General features: G+C 42.0%; 1 protein-coding gene across 2 annotated transcripts; it reads left to right on the forward strand.

Moving 5' to 3' along the window:
• Positions 1 to 574: 574 nt before the first annotated feature.
• ireb2 (iron-responsive element binding protein 2) lies at positions 575 to 23,231 on the forward strand. 2 transcript variants are annotated; one of them, XM_021564872.2, is made up of 22 exons: positions 575 to 699; positions 7,450 to 7,539; positions 7,764 to 7,929; positions 8,555 to 8,692; positions 8,892 to 9,122; positions 11,956 to 12,025; positions 12,231 to 12,414; positions 12,796 to 12,935; positions 14,616 to 14,787; positions 15,678 to 15,778; positions 15,919 to 16,035; positions 16,381 to 16,540; positions 16,650 to 16,785; positions 17,048 to 17,132; positions 17,372 to 17,528; positions 17,770 to 17,894; positions 18,010 to 18,114; positions 18,331 to 18,473; positions 18,678 to 18,825; positions 19,072 to 19,194; positions 20,520 to 20,705; positions 20,835 to 23,231. In XM_021564872.2, exons 1-22 carry the CDS (start codon positions 579 to 581, stop codon positions 20,943 to 20,945), a joined length of 3,009 nt encoding a protein of 1,002 aa, XP_021420547.2. In that variant the 5' UTR covers positions 575 to 578; the 3' UTR covers positions 20,946 to 23,231. The 2 variants fall into 2 exon arrangements, with proteins under 2 accessions (XP_021420547.2, XP_021420553.2); XM_021564878.2 differs by lacking the exon at positions 575 to 699 and adding an exon at positions 2,253 to 2,311.
• The last annotated feature ends 437 nt before the right edge of the window (positions 23,232 to 23,668 follow it).

Here is a 23,668-nt window from a genome sequence, read left to right on the forward strand (position 1 = left end):
TTTGAGTGGTGGATACACATCTTTATTTTAATATAATTTGAATATTCGATGATGGGTGTTGACGTCAAACGGCCTGAATTCAATGGAGAGTGAAACGCTATGCTAGCCTCATAAATATAAAATGATTTCACCAGGGACAAATTAAATCACATTTTATTTGTGACATGCACCGGCAGGTAACCAAGTGGTTAGAGGGTTGGGCCAGTTACTAAAAGGTTGCTAGATCGAAATCCAGAGCTGACAAGGTAAAAAAAATCTGTCGCTCTGCCCCCGAACAAGGCAGTTAACCAGCTGTTCCTATGTCGTCATCGTGAATAAGAATTTGTTCTTAACTGGCTTGCATAGTGAAATAAAAAAAGTCAAATAAAATGAAATGCTTACTTACCAGCCCTTAACCAACAACAACTGATAAAGTAGTTTTTTTCCACACAGTTGCCAGGATGCCACACTTGTCAGTCCACTCCTAATAACCTAAGCAGTACAACTTTTATTAGATCCAAATAGAATTTCATTTTTATCTCCTAAATTCGACACTCATTGCCCCCACATACAAAAACGCCTCACCTGCTTAATAATTAATGAGTTGCTTAACGTGGACATGTTTTGGGCGGAGTAAACCCTCTCGCTTCGACTCTTCCTCTCTGGTAATAGCCTCTCCCGTTTCAGAAGTCATCATGGCGCTCACTTCCTCAGTCAAAGGTAAGAGTCGTCTAAAATAACATTGCCAAGCTATTATTTCAAATCAACACAGTTTGCAAAGCAGTTGGCGGCCATGTCAATTATTTTATTATGCAAAGCCTGAAATGTCTCACGTTTACTTGAGCTTCCTCACTGTCCAGGTAGCTTGTAATGCTAATGATACTTAGCTAGCTAACGTTAGCTGGCTAGTAACATTACTCCTTTAATCTTCACTTGCAATCGCCCCAAAAAGTCACGTTACCTAGCTAGCTATACATCCAATTATCTAACGGGGAATTGCACTACAGTAACGTTATTTATTGAATGTGTGGGCGAAAGTATTTAGCTAACGTTAACTAGCTATTAACTATAGTGTGCTAGTAACGTTGGCGTGTTTGTTCTATCAGGATGTAATACACAATTGGTATATACACAGGCTGAAACTAATGCTTCCAAAATGGTGTACATTTCTTACAAGCCAGAATGTTGAATAAAATTACATTTAAACGTGCCCTTTGTCCTATAGCTGCTCGAAATTTGAGACAATATCCACAGGAAAGTATTTTTTTTGTACCTGAGTTTTTAGAGAGCCGGTAGGTACAGTGGGGAGAACAAGTATTTGACACTGCCGATTTTGCAGGTTTTCCTACTTACAAAGCATGTACATCAGAAACCTTTGCACAGAAACCTTTGTTTGCAATTACAGAGATCATACGTTTCCTGTAGTTCTTGACCAGGTTTGCACACACTGCAGCAGGGATTTTGGTCCACTCCTCCATACAGACCTTCTCCAGATCCTTCAGGTTTCGGGGCTGTCGCTGGGCAATACGAACTTTCAGCTCCCTCAATATTTTCTATTGGGTTCAGGTCTGGAGACTGGCTAGGCCACTCCAGGACCTTGAGATGCTTCTTACGGAGCCACTCCTTAGTTGCCCTGGCTGTGTGTTTCGGGTCGTTCTCATGCTGGAAGACCCAGCCACGACCCATCTTCAATGCTCTTACTGAGGGAAGGAGGTTGTTTAGGATTTTAATCCATGACGGCGTAGTGTGTTACTAATGGTTTTCTTTGAGATTGTGGTCCCAGCTGGTCCCGTGTAGTTCTGGGCTGAACCCTCACCTTCCTCATGATCATCGATGCCCCACGGGGTAAGATCTTGCTTGGAGCCCCAGACCGAGGGTGATTTACCATCATCTTGAACTTCTTCCATTTTCTAATAATTGCACCAACAGTTGTTGCCTTCTCACCAAGCTGCTTGCCTATTGTCCTGTAGCCTATCACAGCCTTGTGCAGGTCTACAATTTTATCCCTGATGTCCTTACACAGCTCTCTGGTCTTGGCCATTGTGGAGAGGTTGGAGTCTGTTTGATTGAGTGTGTGGACAGGTGTCTTTTATACAGGTAACGAGTTCAAACAGGTGCAGTTAATACAGGTAATGAGTGGAGAACAGGGGGGCTTCTTAAAGAAAAACTAACAGGTCTGTGAGAGCCGGAATTCTTACCGGTTGGTAGGTGATCAAATACTTATGTCATGCAAATTAATTACTTTGTGTGATTTTCTGGATTTTTGTTTTAGATTCCGTCTCTCACAGTTGAAGTGTACCTATGAAAAAAATGACAGACCTCTACATGCTTTGTAAGTAGGAAACACTGCCAATTTTGCAGGTTATCAAATACTTGTTCTCCCCACTGTATATGGTTCGGCACCGATTATAACGTTAGTTTTATATTGGATATAAGTGAGTTTTATATTGGATATTCGGTTTCCTCTCGTCAATAGCAATTGAACCCAGCATGACAATGGACAAGTTCATTTTGCATGGCCCTGTGTCAAAGGTGGGTGGATTTTGATCATTTTAGACCATTCCATTGGTCCTTAAAGGAAATGTTCACCCATTTTCAATGTTGTATTGTTTTTGTCCATCTCTGAGTGATGTTCTATCGATTTCCCTGGGTTATTTCGTGCTTGCATGTGTATCTGAGTTATTGCCGTTCAAGCAGTCAGATCCGTCCGGTATGGGTTAGTACTGTGATAAAGTCGCTCTCAGTAAACTGGAAGATAATAGAAATATGACTTTTAGATTGTGAAAACGTCTTATCATTTATGTCAGATTTCAATACTGGCCAATGTGATAACTCGGGAGAATGTATTTTCTCGAATGAGCCATTGATCATATTTTTGCGATATTCCTACCTTGAGAATTTTTTTATTTAATGGAGGTTCTATCACATTTTTCCTTTTTGTCTGCCTCTAGGCCAGAGTGCATTGCATAGTGCAATTGCCAGATATATTATAGAAAGGAGATAGGAATCTAATGAATGAAAGCATGTATAATGCAGCACCCAGCAGACTGTCGACAAATCGCGTTTACGTTATCGTGCTGCTCACGCGGTTGCTAAGCTAATCGTCACACAATCCCTTCTCAAAGTCATTAGCTGCGCTCGAATACTCATACTAACCATACTATTTGTGACGGGAATTGAATGTATATTGTATGCTTATTAGTTATAGTATGGATATAGTTAGTATGTCAAAAGTTCCCGGATGTCGTACTAAATTTGCCAAAATATGAAGTAAACAGAGGACACTGTGTCTGTACTTTAGGGCTCATAATGCAATTCTTCAGGAAATGGGCATGGCTACACATCGTTTTCAGATTTGAAGAAAATTGCGGAAAGTATGCAGCCGAAGTACAACGAGATCGGATACAAATTCATAGCCTTAACTAATTATGACAAATGTTGAGCAATGTAATAACTTTTCAAATAAATTACCTTATGTTGGCTGACAAGTTGTTAGCTACGATGTCCTTACGAACCACATAGCATAGCATATTATTAAAGCAATATGTTAGCTAGCTACCTAATGTTAGTTGGCTACTTATACATAAAACTTGCCAGTATATTAACCATCTATCTAACTACCCAACGTTTATTGACTTGATTATAACCATCATTCTTAGCTTAGCTAAATGGTATAGTCGTTGTGCATTCTCAATGGACATTCGGGTGCTTTCGCTCTGGATATCTACTCCGATTTCAGAGCACTCTCGGCTGAGTGTACCAGAGCGCATAATAATGAATTTACGAGTGCTCAACACCTGTTGAATATGGTCGGTGTAAGTAAACTTTGGCAAAAAAGCATAATTAATTTGTCGCCGGCAGAAGTCAGTCACCAACACTCTGTATTAGAGGTCTACCGATTAATCGGTATAGCCGACTTCAAGTTTTCATAACAATCGGTAATCTGCATTTTTGGACACCGATTATGGCCGATTACATTGCTCTCCACGAGGAGACTGCGTGGCAGGCTGACCACTTGTAACGCGAGTGCAGAAAGAAGCTGATGTAAGTTGCTAAGTCAAATAAACTGGTCAAACTAAATAGAGAATCAATCTTCAGGATGTTATTATCATATATATCCAATAACGTTCCAACCGGAGCATTCGTTTTTGTCTACAGAGTAATGGAACGCATGGCGATATCATAAGTAATGCGCGTAACCAGGAACTCGAATGACTCAAATAGCTGCCATCCGGGCCCACATCACACTAGAGGCTTCATTCCACGTTCTACTGACTGTTGACATCTAGTGGAAGGCGTAGGAAGTGCGAACAGATCCATATATGGGATGTGAATAGGCGATGAGTTGAAAATCAACCAGCCCCAGAATTTCCACTTCCTGTTTGGAAGTTTGCCTGCCCTATGAGTTCTGTTATACTCACAGACATAATTCAAACAGTTTTGGAAACTTCAGAGTGGTTTCTATCCAATAGTAATAATATGCATATATTAGCATCTGGGAAAGAGTAGGAGGCAGTTCACTATGGGCACGCAATTCATCCAAAGTGAAAATGCTGCCCCTATCCCTAAAAAGTTAAGATTGATTGTTTTTTATAAGATCGGTTTAATGCTAGCTAGCACCTTACTTTGGCTCCTTGCTGCACTCGCATAACAGGTACTCGTGGGGTGCAATGTAATAGACCCTAATCAGTGTCCAAAAATACAGATTGTTATGAAAACTTGAAATCGGCCCTAATTAATCTGCCATTCCGATTGAATCGGTCAACCTCTAGTATTGTGTGTACGCCATTGACAAAAAATCTAGATGTAATCCTTTTTCAATTCAGGCTGTAACACAACAAAATGTGGGTAAATTAAAGGGGTGTGAACTTACCGACGGGCATTGTAATAATAAAGCAATTCTCAGAGCTTTGAGAACTATGTAATGAAAAGCGGTATACAAATTAAATGTGTTATTATATACATCTAGTCTTTTGTATGATTAGCTAACTCCACACTAGCAACGGTGTTTCTACTGTTTGCCTAATCTTTCGAAAACATTTGACATGAGGCTTGTGATGATAAGCAGGACGCGTTACCTCCCTTTACTAAATAGGAGCATATTTGAGTTCCCTTCCTTGTGTCCCTCATTTCTTTTTACTCATGATCTTATGTGGTTGATTTACTGGTGACAGTAAGCATGTTGATTTTACAGTATGCATGCAAGTCTTAACTGTTATTCAATTATTTGAGGCTTGTCATGCCCAGAAGGAAGAAATGAGTTGCCTTACACAGATGCACAATGGACAGTTATGCTGGCAACAAGATGCTTGCATTTTTCTTATACTAATGTGGTGAAATTACGACCATTGTTTTCAAACAGTAGCCACCTAGTCTCGGAAATCCCAGGCCTTGGTGCAGAGCATTCGTACATTTTGGGGGGCAACCCGTCTGTCTAGAGAGACTCGTAGGCACCTGTTTATCTAAATCTCAACACGTTCCTAGTGCTAGTAGGCTGGTTAAGTCACAAACATTGGGACCACTTTGTGCTGTCCTCTGCAGAGGCCTTCCTGACCACTTGTGATTTAGCTTTCATTCTAGCCTTGGTTCAAAGGGCCAGGGACCAAGTGGATCAGAACACACAGGCCTACATGACATTCCCCAGGCTTCTTTTTTTTTACAGGCAAAATTGAAGGGGAACGTTAAATGGTGCTGATTTAAAGCGAGTCAACCACTGAGAAGGGGGTGAAGGCTCATCAAATGGCCCTCAAAGTTTACATAGGATGTACAGTGTAATTTTCGCTCCGATACAGAATATATCGGGGCGGCAGGTAGCCTAGTGGTTAGAGCATTGGACTAGTAATCTGCAGGTTGCAAGATCAAATCCCTGAGCTGACAAGGTAACAATCTGCCGTTCTGTCCCTGAACAAGGCAGTTTACCCACTGTTCCTCGGCCGTCATTGAAAATAAGAATTAGTTCTTAACTGACTTGCCTAGTTAAATAAAGGAAAAATAAAAATACAACGATCCCTCATGCTAATAGACACTAGAGGTCGACCGATTAATCGGAATGGCCGATTAATTAGGGCCGATTTCAAGTTTTCATAACAATCTGAAATCTGTGTTTTTGGACACAGATTTTTTTTTTTTTTACAACTTTATTTAATCTTTATTTAACTAGGCAAGTCAGTTATGAACACATTCTTATTTTCAATGACGGCCTAGGAACTGTGGGTTAACTGCCTCTTTCATCTGCAGAACAACAGATTTTCACCATGTCAGCTCGGGGGAACCAATCTTGCAACCTTACAGTTAACCAGTCCAATGCAATAACGACCTGCCTCTCTCTCGTGGCACTCCACAAGGAGACTGCTTGTTACGTGAATGCAGTAAGACAAGGTAAGTTGCTAGCTAGCATTAAACTTATCTTATAAAAAAAATATATCATCACTAGTTAACTACACATGGTTGATGATATTACTAGATATTATCTAGCGTGTCCAGTATAATCTGACTGAGCATACAAGTACCTAAGTATCTGACTGAGCGTTGGTAGGCAGAAGCAGGCGCGTAAACATTCATTCAAACAGCACTTTCGTACGTTTTGCCAGCAGCTCTTTGTTGTGCGTCAAGCATTGCGCTGTTTTTGACTTCAAGCCTATCAACTCCCGCGATGAGGCTGGTGTAACCGAAGTGGCTAGCTAGTTAGCGCGCGCTATTGGCGTTTCAAGCGTCACTCGCTCTGAGCCTTGGGGTGGTTGTTTCCCTTGCTCTGCATGGGTAACGCTGCTTCGAGGGTGGCTTTTGTCGTTGTGTTCCTGGTTCGAGCCCAGGGAGGAGCGAGGAGAGGGACGGAAGCTATACTGTTACACTGGCAATACTAAAGTGCCTATAAGAACATCCAATAGTCAAAGGTTAAGGAAATACAAATAGTATAGAGGGAAATAGTCCTATAATTGCTATAATAACTACAACCTAAAACTTCTTACCTGGGAATATTGAAGACTCATGTTATAAGGAACCACCAGCCTTTATATGTTCTTATGTTCTGAGCAAGGAACTTAAACGTTAGCTTCCTTACATTGCACACTTTTACTTTCTTCTCCAACACTTTGTTTTTGTATTATTTAAACCAAATTGAACATGTTTCATTATTTATTTTAGGATAAATAGTTTTTATTGATGTATTATATTAAGTTAAAATAAGTGTTCATTCAGTATTGTTGTAATTGTCATTATTACAAATATATAAAAAAAAATCGGACGATTAATCGGTACCGGCTTATTTGGTCCTCCAATAATCGGCATCGGCGTTGAAAAATCATAATCGGTCGACCTCTAATACACACTCACTCACTCGTTCTGTGAGGCTGGAAGTAGTAGTAGCCTAGTTGAACTCATGCGGGGTGTAACTAATGAGTGTACGTGCTCTCCTCTAGGACGTGCAGTCTCTAGTGTCAGATTGATATGTGTTTCTCTTTCCCTATACAGTGGAGCATCCTTTTAACCACCTGATTGACACGCTGAAAGATGGCGACCGGAAGTATTTCAATCCACAGAAGCTGAATGATGCAAGATACGGTGAGTGTGGATTTGTCAGCTCCTGTGTTGAACAACAATAGGCTAAGCTTGCACTTATGCGTTAAAAGACCAAACCAGAGTCTAATTATTTCTCAAAATGCAGCTTTTGTCATTATAGGGCCATGAGTTTGAACTGTGGTCAACCAATAGAATGTAAAGAAATGCCACATGCATGCCAAAAGTTATTTTTTGATAATGGTCTCTCATTCCTTTCCTTTCCATAGACAAGCTGCCTCTATCCATCCGTGTCCTCTTGGAGGCGGCCATACGCAAATGCGACGGCTTCTATGTGAAAGAAGAGGACGTCCACAACATCCTAGACTGGAGCGAGCAGCAGAATGTGGCAGAAGTGCCATTCCCTCCTGCCCGGGTCCTGCTGCAAGACTTCACGTGAGTGTCTTTTCCTACATCCCCAACCTTGGATTATCCAGGTTAATCTCTTTGATATACAATATTTTTCGCAAGAGAAACCTGGTCCAAGATACCAGCAGTGTCCCTGTGTCATAGCATACTCCCTGTCTATCCCTCCAAAGAAATGTAGAGTTGCAGCCATCCCCAGACCTTTTTGTTGGCTTCCTTTTTGTAGCGCCTGTAGGTGAAGTATATGGAGTCTCTAATATTTTGTAGTTCAGGGCTCACCACCGGTATCCTCAGTGTATTTATCTTGGGCAGTTGATCAAGTACACACAGTCTTGCTTGTTGTCTTAGGAATGAACAGTATTTTTCTGAAGGGTATTTTGCTCAAGGGTATAGTGCTGCAATGTTGCTATCTGGTTACATGATCGAATCAAGATCTTAAGTACAATTAGTTAAACTAGCCTATTGCAAAGACTGTTCCACTAATTTCTATGGTTCCACCTCCTTAAAATCCCAATAGGCCTACATGTATTAAATCCTAGTGCGATCACCAATACTGCATTTCAGTGCTATCGGTCACCAGTTTTGGTTTCCCTGTGTGTTATTGTTTGTTTTGTGGAGTAGTATGGTGGATCTGATTGTTGTTCCTTCCACACAGGGGCATCCCTGCCATGGTGGACCTGGCTGCCATGAGGGATGCAGTGACCAAACACGGAGTGGACCCCGGCCTGGTCAACCCTGTGTGCCCCACAGACCTCATTGTTGACCACTCGCTACAGATCGACCTCAACAAATGGTGGGCTTAAAGGGACTGTTTGCGTAAAGTTACATATTTTACCTTACGATAGCTGGGAAACCCTCCTGAGGTTGATGGCTTCTTTATCTGAGTTGGATATCTTGATACTGTGCTATTTCTGAAATTAACCTTTGCTGTTTCTTAATTATCCTTAGAAATTATCCTGCTCTTTCTGAAATTATCCACCCTTTCTCTGCAGTGCCATACAGAACGCCCCCAACCCTGGTGGAGGGGATAGCCAGAGCCAGGGGCCTCCGTCTCGCCCCTCCCCCGCCAGACCCACACCCAGAAGGGGGTCCCAGTGTGGAGGCGAGAGAGGCAGCTGCAGCAAAGGGGGCTGCAGTGACACCCCGGGAAGACCCGCCACTGCTGTCCAGCAGATTGAGAACACCCCTCTCCTATGCCCCTTCCATCTACAACCCGTCTCTGAGTAAGACACTATACATATTCATGAATTGCACGTTGCATCAAGCCATTGTTAGGAATATTCTCTTGAAGACTGGGGTGTATTCATTACGCCAATTCTGTTGCAAAATATTTATTCTGTTGCAAAACCGTTTACTTCAAACGCTACTGAGATTCGTTTTGCTGTTAAAAGGAAGGTTTAGTTCGGTTGCGTCTCAAAAAAAAAAAAAACGGCTGGAAGGAAGGAACCCAGTGGACTTCACTCCACTTTAGAGCATGGAAGTATCGATCATTTATAGATTTGAAGTGAACTACAACTTCACATTGAAGTGTTTGGAGTAAACAGTTTGCTGCAGAATGTTTTGCAACAGAATCAGCGTAATAAATAAAGAAAATGAATACATCCCTGAATACTGACTGAACGTTCTACTTAATGCTAATCAACTAGTGCATATGAAGATGTCATCAAAAGTGCATTATAGTGCCTTGGAGATTACTTGTATGAAGGAGACATAATTGGTAGGAATAACTTTTGTCATCATTGTGATGTCAGATTGACTTTAGATGCAGTTTAACATTAGCTAGCTAGCTAAGATTGAGGGGAGAGGATTGGAGCTAGCTAACATTAGCATTGCTAGGGATTTTTGACAAACTTTAATGGCAATATGACCATGTCTAATGTAAAATTGTCGACAGCATACTGATGGCAAAGTTGTTTCCTACTAATTATTTGTCATTGTTTTGTTGAATATTTGTTATTTTTAAATACCTGCAGGCAACTTGTGCACAAGGTTAATTAACTTCTTGGCGCACCCATCCCGTTAGTGGGATCATTTTTGTCAACATCCGCTGAATTGCAGTGCCAAATTCAAATTAAATTACTAAAAATATTAAATTTTCATGAAATCACAAGTGCAATATAGCAAAACACAGCATAGCTTGTTGTTAATCCACCTGGCGTGTCAGATTTCAAAAAAGCTTTTCGGCGAAAGCTATCCAAGCGTTTATGTTAGGACATCTCTCTCAGCAGACAAAACATTACAAACAGCTAGCAGCAAAGTAGATTGGTCACGAAAGTCAGAAAAGCAATAAAATTAATCGCTTACCTTTGATGATCTTCGGATGTTTGCACTCACGAGACTCCCAGTTACACAATACATTTTCCTTTTGTTCCATAAAGACTATTTTATATCCAAAATACCTCCATTTGTTTGGCGCGTTATGTTCAGAAATCCACAGGCTCGAGCTGTCACGACGGGGCAGTATCCGTAAATTTGTAGAAACATGTCAACCGTTTTTAATAAATAATCAATAATATTTCAACCGGACCGTAGCTCTTTCAATAGGAGTGAGAGAGAAAATGTCTGCTCCAAGCTGCTCACGCATGCAAAATGTGATCTTTCTCGCTAATTTTTCAGAATAAAAGCCTGAAACTATGTCTAAAGACTGTTCACACCATGTGGAAGCCATAGGAAAAGGAATCTGGTTGATATCCCTTTAGATGGAGGGAAGGCATGCAATGGAACAGAGAGGTTTCAGGAAAAACAGCACTTCCTGGTTGGATTTTCCTCAGATTTTCGCCTGCAATATCAGTTCTGTTATACTTAGACAGTATTTTGACAGTTTTGGAAACTTTAGAGTGTTTTCTGTCCTAATCTGACAATTATATGCATATTCTGGGCCTGAGAAATAGGCAGTTTCATTTGGGTACGTTTTTCATCCAAACACCAAAATACTGCCCCCTACACTCAAGAGGTTAATAGATAAAGCAGATTGCGTTCTTCATTTCGCTTGTTGCATTATTTTTTAATTATGAAGCCATTCCCCCAAAGCAGCTGATTGAGTCGCGTTCATTTGCGAAGAGCACACAGAGCAAGCGGAAGCTTTCGTGACGTGACGATCCACTGTTGTGCAGGTGATCAAGTTGCACTTAAAATTCACTACTACCTATATTATAGGTATAAGTTTAACTATTTAAGATGTGCCAAATAAATGATCTCCAGCTCAGAGCTCCAACTATACTATGTAAGTGGCTAGCTTGCAAGATCAAGCTTCTTGATAACCAATATGCAGAAACAGTTTGTGATATATTGAAAACATAGAACATTTTATCTACACAGCATGTGCAACAATAGTAATCATATTACTTGTATTTTTTTAAATGATCACTTTATAAACTGCACACGAACCAAAAACCCAGTTGAAACTACCACAACTTTAAAAAAACATGCGAGAGACAGAGCGCATTCTGGAAAGAGCCTATAAAAAACAGAAAGGCAAACAATTCACACAATGAAACTATGAATACACACAAATTAACGGGAGACTGAGAGCGCATTCTGGAGAGAGACTTGCTTACTAGTGCATCTTCGTCACACACCCCAGTTCCCTTCTTTTTGTGCCGACATTTTACATTTGAGATGTCATTTCCGAAAATACTAAGCTGTAGTGTAGACCAAAACTAAGTTATTTTAGCTAGGCCTACAACAGAAGATGCATGTGAAACGTTAACTTTCACTGCCTGCTAGACAAGTCAAAACAATTCTGCTGGCTTGCGCATTATTTTATCTTTCGGATCCATGTGGGATACAGACCCGACCCAATTTGGCTTCGATTCTCCCTCATTTCTGACATATTTTGGGTCGGGGGGTGGGCGGGGACTGGGTCAAGTCGTTCTGGAGTTTCACACATCCAATTCCTTTCGGATCTCAATTTCGGAATCCGAGAAGGCCTCTAATTCGGGAATGCAGGTCCTGGCTCCTGCGTATTGGGTGGATTTATAGTGTAGCAAAGCCTACTCGGTACCCTGTATAGTAGAGAGGAAAGGTGCACATTGTCCTTGTCATTGTTTTCTGCAGACCTGAAACAGCTCTGAAAAACCAGGAGTTGGAGCTGATCCGAAACAAAGAACGGCTGCAGTTCTTTAAGGTAACTTTCTGTCTCTCTCTCTCTCGTTTCCGTCAAAGTAAATTTAATGTAAACAAGATACTTAGTTACAGAGACTCTGCAGCAGCTATTTCGAACTGAAACCAGCACCTATAATCACACATTGTAACACGTCTGCAACTTATTTAGGCCCGTGTAGCGTACCAGTCTAACCTTTTACTTACGTCTTTCTCCTTTTCCCCTGAAGTGGTGCTCCAAAGCGTTTAAGAACGTGAACGTGGTGCCCCCGGATGTGGGCGCAGTACACCAGCTAAACCTGGAGTACCTGTCTCAGGTGGTGCAGGAGAGCCAGGGCTTCATCTACCCAGACAGCGTGGTGGGCACAGACTCTCACACCACCATGATCAACGGTCTGGGCATCCTCGGCTGGGGTAAAGAACAACAATTTAAAGTTATATCAATGTCCACACAGCTGCCAATACTGGCTGAAATCATTGGAATTTAAAAAAAAGTTATGCATATAACTACAGTGCCCTGGAGGAGGGACATTTCGCAAGTTCAGTATACGGACTGAAGTACCCATTAACCCCAATAAAAACTAGATTAGCATCAAACAGAAAAACATCAAAGAGAATACATAAAAGAAAGGACTAAGAATTTTGCTGAAACCACATTCATCAGGTCATAGGTTAATATCCAAGTTACAATGCTTTGGTGATGAAAGAACTTAAGAAGGAGATCGACGTGTGAATTATCCAATAGCTCTATAGCTTTAAGACGGTTTCCTGTCTCTTTCCCGCTCTCTGTCTCAGGTGTGGGAGGGATCGAGTCGGAGGCAGTGATGCTGGGCCAGCCCATCTCTCTGACCCTACCCCAGGTGGTTGGCTGCAGGCTAGTAGGCTCCGTCAACATCCTGGCCACGTCCATCGATATTGTTCTGGGGATCACCAAGGTAGGCTACAACTAAGAAATTAAACATACTGGTACACATCTGAGGGTAGCTCAGAAATGTTGAAACCATATTCAAAAGAAGCTTCCATACACAGCACTTGCAAAGTATCACTTTTTATTGATTGCTAGCGTTTAACTTCTCTGGGATATGTGGGACGCTCGCCAACAGCCAGTGAAATTGCAGGTCGCCAAATTCAAACAGAAATCTCATAATAAAAATCGCTCAAACATACGAGTATTATACACCATTTTAAAGAAACTTCTTGTTAATCCAGCCACAGTGTATGATTTCAAAAATACTTTACGGCGAAAGCACACCTTGCGATTATGTTAGGTCAGTGCCTAGCCACAGAAAACCATACAGCCATTTTCCAAAGAAGGAGAGGTGTCACAAAAGACAGAAATAGCGTTCAAATTCATCACTAACCTTTGATGAGCTTCACCGGATGGCACTCCCAGGACTCCATGTTAGACAATAAATGTGTGTTTTGTTCGATAAAGTTGAATCTTTATGTCCAAAAAACTAATTTTAAATTGGTGCGTTATGTTCAGAAATGCATCGTCTCAAACAAACATCCGGTGAAAGTGCAGAGAGCCACATCAAATTACAGAAATACTCATCATAAACATTGATCTAAGATACAAGTGTTATACATACGATTATAGATACACTTCTTAATGCAACCGCTTTACGGTAAAAGCACACCATGCAATTATGTTAGGTCAGCGCCTAGTCACAGAAAAACATACAGCCATTTTTCAACCAAGGAGAGGTGTCACAAAACTCAGAAATAGCATTATAAATATTAACTTACCTTTGATGATCTTCATCAGAATGCACTCCCAGGAATCCCAGTTCCACAATAAATGTTTGTTTTGATCGATAAAGTCCATCATTTATGTCCAAATACCTCCTTTTTGTTTGTGTTTAGTTCACAAATCCAAATTCACAAGGCGCAGGCACTTAGTCCAGACAAAGTCAAAATAGTTCCATTACAGTTCGTAGAAACATGTCAAACTATGTATATAATCAATCTTTAGGATGTTTTTATCATAAATCTTCAATAATATTCCAACCGGACAATTCCTTTGTCTTTAGAAATGAAAGGGCACGCAGCTCGGACTCACGGCCACGTGCAACTTAGCTCATGGCATTCTGCCAGACCCCTCATTGAAACGGCTCTTATTCGCTCCCCCTTCATAGTAGACGCCTGAAACAAGGTTCTAAAGACTGTTGACATCTAGTGGAAGCCTTAGGAAGTGCAATATGACCCCATAGACACTATATTGGATAGGCAATAACTTGAAAAACTACAAACCTCAGATTTCCCACTTCCTGGCTGGATTGTTTTCTCAGGTTTTTGCCTGCCATATGAGTTCTGTTGTACACAGACATCATTCAAACAGTTTTAGAAACTTCAGTGTTTTCTATCCAAATCTATTAATTATATGCATATTCTAGCTTCTGGGCCTGAGTAGCAGGCAGTTTACTCTGGGCACCTTATTCATCCAGGCTACTCAATACTTCCCCCCAGTCCCAAAGAAGTTAAGCTACATGTCGTTGAACCTCCTTTAGGTCTTTTTAATTTCCTTTGTATTATCTATATTGTCATTGTAAAGTACATGATGGAGATGTTTTAAATGCTCTGCCAAGCTTGATTCAATGTGTTCTCCATCTCAGCACCTTCGTCAAGCGGGCATAGCTGGGAAGTTTGTGGAGTTTTTTGGTCCCGGCATGTCCCAGCTGTCTGTCCCAGACAGGACCACCATCGCCAACATGTGTCCTGAATACAATGCCACCGTCAGCTTCTTCCCTGTCGACCATGTCACACTCAAACACTTTAAGCAAACAAGTAAGACAGGAAGCTGTCACTAGCCTGTTTCCAGGTCCGTTTGTGCTGTCTTGCCAACTTATCTGGTCATTAGCGTAACAATTACAGTAGGAGATGGTAAGACAGCACATGCCGTGAAAATTTACCATAAGAATTGGCAAGAGCTGGGACCAGGCTAGACTGTCACTTCTGAGGCTGGGATGTATGTCAGGTGTTATTTTGAGATTTATGTGCATGCTATTTAGAACATGCTGTTATAAAGAAATGTTATTGCAACCTCTTTGCAATAAGGAATTGAGACCAAAAGCTCATGAGATGTTTCAAGTGTTTATTACCAAGGATGCCGTCAGCTGAGTGCATCCATTTATAATCTTCCCTCCATTTTGTCACCACCTTGTAGGTGTCACCTCCCCAGCCATACATTTTATGACCCCAATGAGTTTCCCTTATCTCCCCTGTGGAATGTCCATTGTCCTCTCTTTGTTTAGCTATATGTCAGAATCACAACCTGTCATTGTCCTGGGCCTGACCATGCTTTCTGATCCGAGGCAATTTCCTCTTATCAGATTAGGTCAACCCTTACAAATTAGCATACACAGAGTTTCATGGCCTAAACTCCATTTAATACTCACAGTAATCATTCACGAAACAGGATACAAACAAACTACAGTTTAACTTGAAACATGTTACATTTTAACAGAATCCATCAATGCTAAGAGAAGCTGTATTAATTGTTTTTCGTTCAGCAATGTTAATGCTAACTTAAACAAACCCAAATTCGGTCAACATACTACTTTCTTGGTTTCCTTAAGGTGGGGTAAATTTGGCATTTGGGTGAATTATCTCTTGATTTTTAAATGTTGCATATGTGGCATGTAATGTTAAAACTTGATGTTTTCCTTTGCTCTCAGACTTTACCGAGGAGAAACTTGAATTATTGGAGGCTTATCTGAAGGCTGTGAAACTCTTCAGGAGCTACGAGGACTCGTCAGAAGACCCACAATATTCTGAGGTATTCTTTTAGTCTTTTCAGATATTAGTGGCCAATAAGTAGAGGAAGCTATGGCGGAATATTGGTCCATATTACGAAGTGCATCGTTTTTCTGTTTCACAATCAGAGGTACAGTTATGTTGTCCCTGGTTTCTCTAAAGGTGATTGAGATCAACCTGAGCTCCATGGTGCCCCATGTGAGTGGGCCAAAAAGGCCCCAGGACAGGGTGGCTGTCAGCAGCATGAAGGAGGACTTCCAGAGCTGTCTCAACGAGAAGGTAACATATCAGTCAGACGCCTTAGGTCAACAAAGTAGAGAACTAATACTAATACTTGAGATCATCACACAATTGGCCTATTCATATTTTAGTTTGCATAGCAACAGAAAAGTAAAACTGCCCATTGAGGGGAAATGTTGTACATATGGCTTTTTGTTGGTTCATCTCAAACGAATCAATCATGTGACCCTTGTTCACTACAACTTTATATGAGTGATAAATACTTTTGTTAGAATGACCAGTTTTTTTCTGTTATGTAGAAAGGGGTGAGATCCCTGCCACATCTTCTGGCTGTAAAATATTGAAAGTATGGATTAGTTAATTAAATTGTGTTTATCTTTCCAGGTGGGTTTCAAAGGGTTCCATATCTCCAAGGAGAAGCAGGAGAGCCTGGTGCCTTTCCTCCACGGCGGTCAGGAGTACGAGTTGGCCCACGGCTCTGTGGTCATCGCAGCCGTCATCAGCTGCACCAACAACTGCAACCCCTCCGTCATGTTGACCGCAGGTGAGAGACACTGGAGGAACACGGTACTATATTCTCAGGTTTTCCTGAAATCCCAATTGGACTGTTGGGAATATTGCCAATGTAACTGGTATCGCCTTGTGATTGACAGGTTTGCTGGCCAAGAAAGCGGTGGAGGCGGGCCTTATCGTCAAGCCTTACATCCGCACCAGCCTGGCTCCTGGCAGTGGCATGGTCACCCACTACCTCAACACCAGTGGAGTACTGCCTTACCTCAGCCAGCTAGGGTGAGGACACGCACGTCACGGACAGGATCTGAACCCAGGTCTCCTACGGGAGAAACCAATGTCTTGACCGTTAGACCAAGAGACCAAGAGACTCTTGGGCCAAGGGCTGACACAGGTTTTAAAGTCACAGGCAGGGCTACCTCATCACGAGACCATGAGCAACTATGTACCCGACTCATGTCCGACACACACCCACATCACTTGATTATGCATAATTGTCAGGAGTAGAATATTAGATAATTGTTCCTCATATCTGACTCAGGTTTGAAGTGATAGGCTATGGATGTGCCACCTGCGTTGGAAACACTGCACCTTTACCGGAGACCGTCTCTGAAGCTATCAAAGAGGTACTTGAACAAACTCTGTCTTAACTTGGTTACTATTCACTGCAGAGCTGGGAATGAATAAGACTGTATTCCAGAATGAAGTATCCATTCCAGTGTTAATTTGATCCTTGAAAAAAAAAACACTTGGCTGCCTCCTTTAACGCACTCTGTCATCAAATATTTTGACCAAATGGGTGACTAGAGAGAGTGACGGAGAGGTTTTATAGGAAGGTCTAACCTTCCCCATGCGCCCGCCGTAGGGGGACTTGGTGGCCTGCGGAGTGCTATCTGGGAACAGACACTTTGAGGGACGCCTATGTGACTGTGTCAGGGCCAACTATCTGGCCTCTCCACCCCTAGTAGTGGCGTACGCCATCGCCGGCACCGTCAGCATCAACTTCGAGAAAGAGCCTCTGGGTAAGTGAACAACATCACGTTTCAAACCCCAAAACCACATTTTGAGGTTTGTTTGACACTTTATGTAATAATCTGTCTCCTCTTCTACACCTTTTGATACCATTGACGAACTACCGTTCACTTGCTGTGATGGTCCAAAAACGTTATCTGGGGGGGTCAATTTGTTCCCCCTGGGAGATCCCAATGGAAGGTTAAAAACATAATGTGTTAGCATGTTTGTTACCCTGTCCCTCTGGTGTAGGTGTGACCTCTGAGGGGAAGGAGGTGTACCTGCGGGATGTGTGGCCCACCAGGGAGGAGGTGCAGCAGATAGAGCAGGACAAGGTCATCTCTTCCATCTTCACAGAGCTCCGTGCCAGAAGGGAGGTGAGGGTCCTTTTTGTTTAGGGTTGGCTCCCTCTCTTGATTCTTTTTCCCTCAACCTATTCAAGTTTCATTACGGTGCAGTTATTACGGTGTGCTGTTTGTCACTCTGTTACAGAAAGGGAACACGTTTTGGAATAACCTTGAATGTCCAGAGTCTGTGGTTTTCCCATGGGATCCCAAATCCACATATATCCGCTCTCCTTCCTTCTTCAACAAACTTGTGAGTCTTATTTTTTGTGTGGAAAATTACTCAAATGTACAACAATAATAAACACTTTTAAGAGAGATAATTTAAGAAACTCAGAAGTAGATATATTTCATATATTCAAAGCGTAATGGATAGTTTGTGAAACATATTAGCATCAGGTTAAGCTGAATTCATATTTCAGAACTACTCTGGGCCCTGGTTCTATATGACCTCTCCCCTCTCTCCCAGTGTAAAGAGGTCCAGCCGCCCCAGTCTATAGAGAACGCCCATGCCCTACTGTTTCTGGGAGACAAGGTGACCACCGACCACATCTCCCCTGCCGGGAGCATCGCCAGGGTCAGTGCTGCTGCCAAGTACCTGCTGAGCAAACGGTGAGCATCCTATAATTGATGTACGCAGACTGCTGCAGCAGGGGCTGGGTTGTTCAAATTCTTCACCTCCATGTAATTTATTTATTTATGTTGTGTGCTACTTTAGCATTTTACCAGGGTCAGGAGCAAATGTTTTGGTAAACTCTCAGTGGAACTTAGGAGGAAAGTAGTTTGACCTTTAAACTCTGGATTTCTCACTCTCAGCCTTACACCACGAGAGTTCAATTCGTACGGCGCCCGGAGGGGAAACGACGCGGTGATGACCCGAGGGACATTTGCCAGCATCAAACTCCAGAACCGGTTAATCGGCAAACCGGGCCCCAAGACCGTGCACATTCCATCAGGCCAGACTGTAAGTGAGAGAGAGGTTCAAGTCTAGAAACAGTGCACTTGAACTGTGCTCTTCATTCAGCTCTGTACGGAAGGGAATAAGTATCTCCCTATTGCTCACGATTTGATAACCCAAGCAAACGCTTCAAGTGATATAGTAAAATACCTTATTACAAATAACATGAGATTCATCTTTGCAGTAAATGGAGAGTGGATAATATACATGATTTCGGCCAAGTTGTTTAACAGTGTGTTTTTGTGCTGTTAGCTGGACGTGTTTGAGGCAGTAGAGCGCTACCAGAGAGACGGGATTCCCCTCATCATCCTGGCAGGGAAGCAGTACGGCTCAGGAAACTCTCGGGACTGGGCGGCCAAAGGACCCTACCTACTGGTAAAAGCTACATTCCACACCCAAGAGCCTCAAGCACTGGTCACATGCCAATAAAACTGGCTTCTGGGTGGAGCTTGTTCTTTAACACTTTTTTAAACACTCTTTAACACTTGAAGTGTTGCAAGATTTTTCTATGTATAAAGATTTTTTTAAATAACTAGATGCAGTACAACCAAGGTGAGGGCGCTGCAGATCTGGTTCTGTACTGTGGCTGGCAACATGTGCTCGTGAAGGATGGCCCCCTATCTCTTAAAGGCCCTAGGATCCATGTGTACAGGGATGATCAGCCAGTTATTGGGACGACAACCTAACTTGGGATGAGGGAAGGTTTTAGCATGTGGAATATTGGAAGAATATTTAGAGGTTTACTTAGTTGCAGCTACAGTATGCCTAATTGCATATCATGGCACAGCTACACTACATGACCAAAAGTGGACACCTGCTCGTCTTACATCTTCTTCCAAAATCATGGGCATTAATATGGAGTTGGCCTCCCCTTTGCTGCTGGGAAGGCTTTCCACTCGATGTTTGCACATTGCTGCGTGGGACTTGCTTTCATTCAGCCACGAGCATTAGTGAGTTTGAGCTCAAATGTTTGGCGATTAGGCCCGGCTTGCAATCGGCATGCCAATTTATTCCAAAAGTGTTCCGTGGGGTTGAGTTCAGGGGTCTGTTTAGGCCAGTCAAGTTCTTTCACACCGATCTCGACAAGCCTTTTCTGTATGTACCTCACTTTGTGCACGTGGGCATTGTTGCCTAGTGGTTAGAATGTTGGGCCAGTAACTGAAAGGTTGCTGGATCGAATCCCCAAGCTGACAAGTTACAAATCTGTCGTTCTGGCCCCGAGTTAAGCAGTTAACCCACTGTTCCCCGGGCACCGAAGATGTCTATTATGACAGCCCCCCGCACAGCTCTGATTCAGAAGGGTTGGGTTAAATGCAAAATACTAATTTCAGTTGAATGCATTTAGTTGTACAATTGACTGGGTATCCCCCTATCACTTCCCATTGTCATGCAAAAACAGGAAAGAGCGGTCCCTAAACTGTTGCCACGAGGTTGGAAGCAGATAATCGTCTAGAATGTCATTGCATGCTGTAGCGTTAAGATATCCCTTCACTGGAACTAAGGGTCTTAGCCCAAACCGTAAAAACAGCCCCAGACCATTTTTCCTCCTCCAACAAACGTTACAGTTCGTATGTACACAATGAAATTCTAAATGAGTCAAATATTCCTTGGGAAATTTCATTCAATTGTATATGTGCCTTTTTTCTCCATGGGATACAGATCCCATTGGTCTCTTATTCTGTGTGTTCTATGGTTGGCAGGGTGTGCGAGCTGTCATAGCAGAAAGCTTTGAGAAGATGCACAAGAATCACCTGGTGGGCATGGGCATCGCGCCCCTCCAGTTCTTGCCAGGCCAGAGTGCCGATTCGCTAGAGCTCTGCGGGAAGGAGAAGTTCACTATCACTCTACCAGAGGACCTGTCCCCAAAGCAAATGCTGACTGTCAAAGTATGGCATCCAATCAAATGTTACCTTTTTATAACTCAAATTTCCCATCCCCAGTTAAAATGTCTCACAACTATCTTTGTCCATGGCATTGTCTCTTCATTGACCTACATTTTTCCCTTTTTTCTCTAGACTAGCTCTGGAAAGACCTTCAGTGTGACGACTCTGTTTGACAACGAGATGGATGTGGCCTTTTACCGGCATGGCGGGCTGCTGCGATACGTGGCTCGAACCATGCTCTAGACTAGATCATTTTATCTTAACTCCGCTTTAACCCCAAGGACTGATTTTCTTTCTGTGCTTATATATGGGGTTAGTCATGCTCCAACCATCTAGTTGAATGTGTGGAAATGGGCCTACTAAACTAGCTTGCTCAAGTAGGGAAGACACAGAAGCTAATTCACAGAGATTATGTACCCTCCCCCGCCCACAGACAAATGCCTCCCAGGTCTAAACCGAACCTGTGCTGTTTTGAACTGCTTGTGACCAGTCCAGTCTGCTCCACTTCAGACTAGCTCAGACCAGCCCAACATTCTTTCAGCTCCAAGACCAGCTCAGTCCTCTTTGACGATATCAATCTGCTTCAGCATTTAGACCAACACAATCCACTTTAGAACAGATTGATATTTAACGGCTGAGCATGCCCCATTCAGAACAACCAGCTCCAGCAGGGTGCCTGTTCTATAGGGTGGAACATTCCGAACGTTGCAGTGTAGAAGTCCAATGTAAAGCATGGGCATAACCTGATAAAGTCATTGATTTTTATCTGTGTCAGTCGGAAAGTTTCATCTCTTTTGAACAGGTATCTGCACTTTTTATCAGCGCTTGAGCTTCCTAACCACATCAGTCAAGTTCAATTCTGAAACCAGATCGATCTGCTTTAGCCGACCAGATGAGAGACCTTGTGCCCAATTGCAACCCAACTCTTTCTCTCTACTCCTTTGATGCGTATGTAGATCTGTACAGATTGGATTGCTGTAAGCAACAGGGAGAATATTCTACTTTGCCTACATAATGTAATCTTTTAAGATTTGGATTTGGAATCGTGCACCAGTCTTGGCTGTGCATATCTCCTGCAGACATCCTTTACAACAGAGTATTTCCAGGGATGTCCTCTTTTTCACTTATGGTCAGAATGAGAATGTGGAGGAAACAGTTGTTTTTTGCTCTCCATGTCTGCACAGCTTCATTGTCTACTGGTTGAACTGATTATCTGACAACGGGGTTAGTTTCCACACCCAAATACTATCGATTTCACTGGTGCTGAGGCAGAGGTGTCAAAATGTCCTTCGCTTTGGTGCTTCTAATGACAATTTGCGAGGTCCTCTGTAAGATGCATACAATCTAGAACTGTATATCTCTATATATGGCTCTGATAGTCTAGTTTGGTCTACAATATCTCATTACATGTTGCTTGTCAGGTACCGGTATTTAAGGTTTACAAAGTAGCGGGCAACCATTGTTCGTGTGTTGGTATTAACACTGTGGTTGGACATTTTGCATGTTAAGGCTGTCTGTGTGACATTGTTGCCTCAGTTGTCTTACTCAGATAATGGCACTATATGAAACTTTATTCATACAATATAATTGAGACTTCTGGAATGTGGATTTGAACATTAGCTTTTAAACAAATACTTTAGTGGTCATTGAGATTGTCAAGTATTTATTGTCATACTAAATTCAAACAGTTGACTGTCATGTGCTGTTTGAAAACCCAACATATTTTTATTTTTTTTACTTTCCAAGAGTGAACAATGCCGTTGTGTTGCCGTGACACATTTCCAAAGCAAGTTTAAGCAGAGAACAGAGTTTCCTGACCTGTAATGTCATTCGTTTTGAGGGTGCATACACACACGTTGATGTCTTTGGTTGTCAAACTACAGAGCTTCAATTAGCCTGATTTGGGCTTATTGGTTTCCTGTGTTTTGTTGTGTTTTGATTGGGTACTTGAGTCCTGGCCGCTGGTCTGATCAAGATGGTGCAACACTGAAGAACTTTCAGAATCAGGTAGAAATGTCTAGTGTAGATACGATTTAATTGTCACGTAGAACATGTAATCAAGTCAACTGTGTTCATTTCTATCTGCAATGTTATTCTGAGTATTTCACCTCACTGAGTATACCCCAGTTTTATCTTAATGCAGTTTCCCTTGAAAGTGTGATCCGTTCTATTGGCTTGACTTCAAAGGTATGCGTCTCACTGACTGCTTTGGGGATTTTAGGTTTTTCCCTGAGTACAAGCACACGGTAATTTAGTACATTTTAATTAATGGATGACGTATGTGATGTTATTATTTGTGTGTAGGTGTTGTTGGGGTACTGCTTCATTTTTCATTTTCACAAAAAATGTACCATATGCAAACAAAGCAAGTGCAACATTGCACATAACAATAAGTACCTGGTTAATGCAGAGAAGTGGTAAAAAAAATAATAATTAAGTACCGAATACTGAATTATAACAGATATTGTATATAGTTTTTAATAAATGATTAAAATGAAAGTTTTACTGTAAAGAAACTACAAAAAAACATCTATTTGGATGCTGGGCTCTCAAATCAGTGCTGGCATTATTGTTCCAGCACATCACCCGCAAGTCCAAGACAGACTTTTTTCACACTGCTTTGTTCTTAGTCCCAGGCTAGACTGGCTCATTGTTTTGCTTAGCAATGACCACGAAGGGTAAAGAAGCTTCAGAATTTTGGAAAACCCATTCACTTACATGTTTGCTTGAAATTAACATGCTACATTTGTAGGTTTAAATGCTATCTTAACTGGCTGTAAAATAGATCCTTTACTACAGCACTACTAATATCCAACTTCGACTTGAAGAATGTCTGTTCTTTGCCAGGAGATACCGACCCTGCCGTTATGCTTGTTTACACTGAGCTGCACTGTCGGGATGCGATCCATTACATTCTATCCACCACATTTTCTAACGTTTCTATGGACACTGCCAAACAACAGAAG

The sequence above is a fragment of the Oncorhynchus mykiss genome, chromosome 2, assembly GCF_013265735.2.
Source record: "Oncorhynchus mykiss isolate Arlee chromosome 2, USDA_OmykA_1.1, whole genome shotgun sequence".
Classification (NCBI taxonomy): Eukaryota; Metazoa; Chordata; class Actinopteri; order Salmoniformes; family Salmonidae; genus Oncorhynchus; species Oncorhynchus mykiss.